This window comes from Myotis davidii, unplaced genomic scaffold (genome assembly GCF_000327345.1).
Source record: "Myotis davidii unplaced genomic scaffold, ASM32734v1 scaffold1862, whole genome shotgun sequence".
NCBI lineage: Eukaryota > Metazoa > Chordata > Mammalia > Chiroptera > Vespertilionidae > Myotis > Myotis davidii.
In genome coordinates, this window is record NW_006293010.1 from 20,638 (window position 1) to 21,226 (window position 589).

Consider the following 589-nt stretch of genomic DNA (forward strand, 5'->3'; position numbering starts at 1 on the left):
ACCCTGGCCGCGCCCCCCTCGCCCGCCCGTCCGCCAGGGTGGAGGCCCCGCTCACCTTGGAGGGGCACTTGCACTACTTTGTTGTTGTTGGAGTGTGTGACCTTGCAGGTCACGAACTCGTCCGTGCCCTGGAGGATGTCGGCGCTGGGCAGGAGCAGCTGCGAGCTGGCCGTGTACTTGCCCCCCCACAGGGTCGGTGGGAAGCTCTGGATGTCCTGGTTGATGATGTCACTGTTGTTCTTAAATTTCCAGGAGAAGGTGACGGGGCTGGGCAGGAAGTCCTTGGCCAGGCAGCCCATGGCCACCAGGCGCTCATCGGACAGGGAGTTCCCACAGGAGACGAGGGGGAAGACGTTGGGGGGAGACGTGCTCTCTGAGGACCCGAGCGGGACAAAAGAGAAAGGGGGGTGAGAGGATGACTTCCCAGACGTGGCTGGTCAGGGGTCGGGCCCCATCGCCCCTCAGTTGTCCCTGTGGGGCAGGCAGTGTGGCAGGCCGGAGCCTTGGCTAAGGCTCGGGTCTGGGGAGACTGCCACTGTCCCACCTGCAGGAGCCGGCTCTGAGCCTGGGGGGATGAGAGCAGTTCTTG

The 589-nt window shown here is 64.7% G+C and overlaps 1 gene segment (V, D, J or C); it reads right to left on the bottom strand.

Annotated features, from left to right (window-relative positions):
- LOC102765983 overlaps positions 1-589 on the bottom strand; it is a gene marked incomplete at its 3' end in the record, with an annotated part of 7,340 nt that overhangs the window by 1,313 nt on the left and 5,438 nt on the right. Inside the window, 1 exon segment of the C gene segment in view lies at positions 37-373. Within this exon segment, the coding sequence occupies positions 37-373 (337 nt within the window).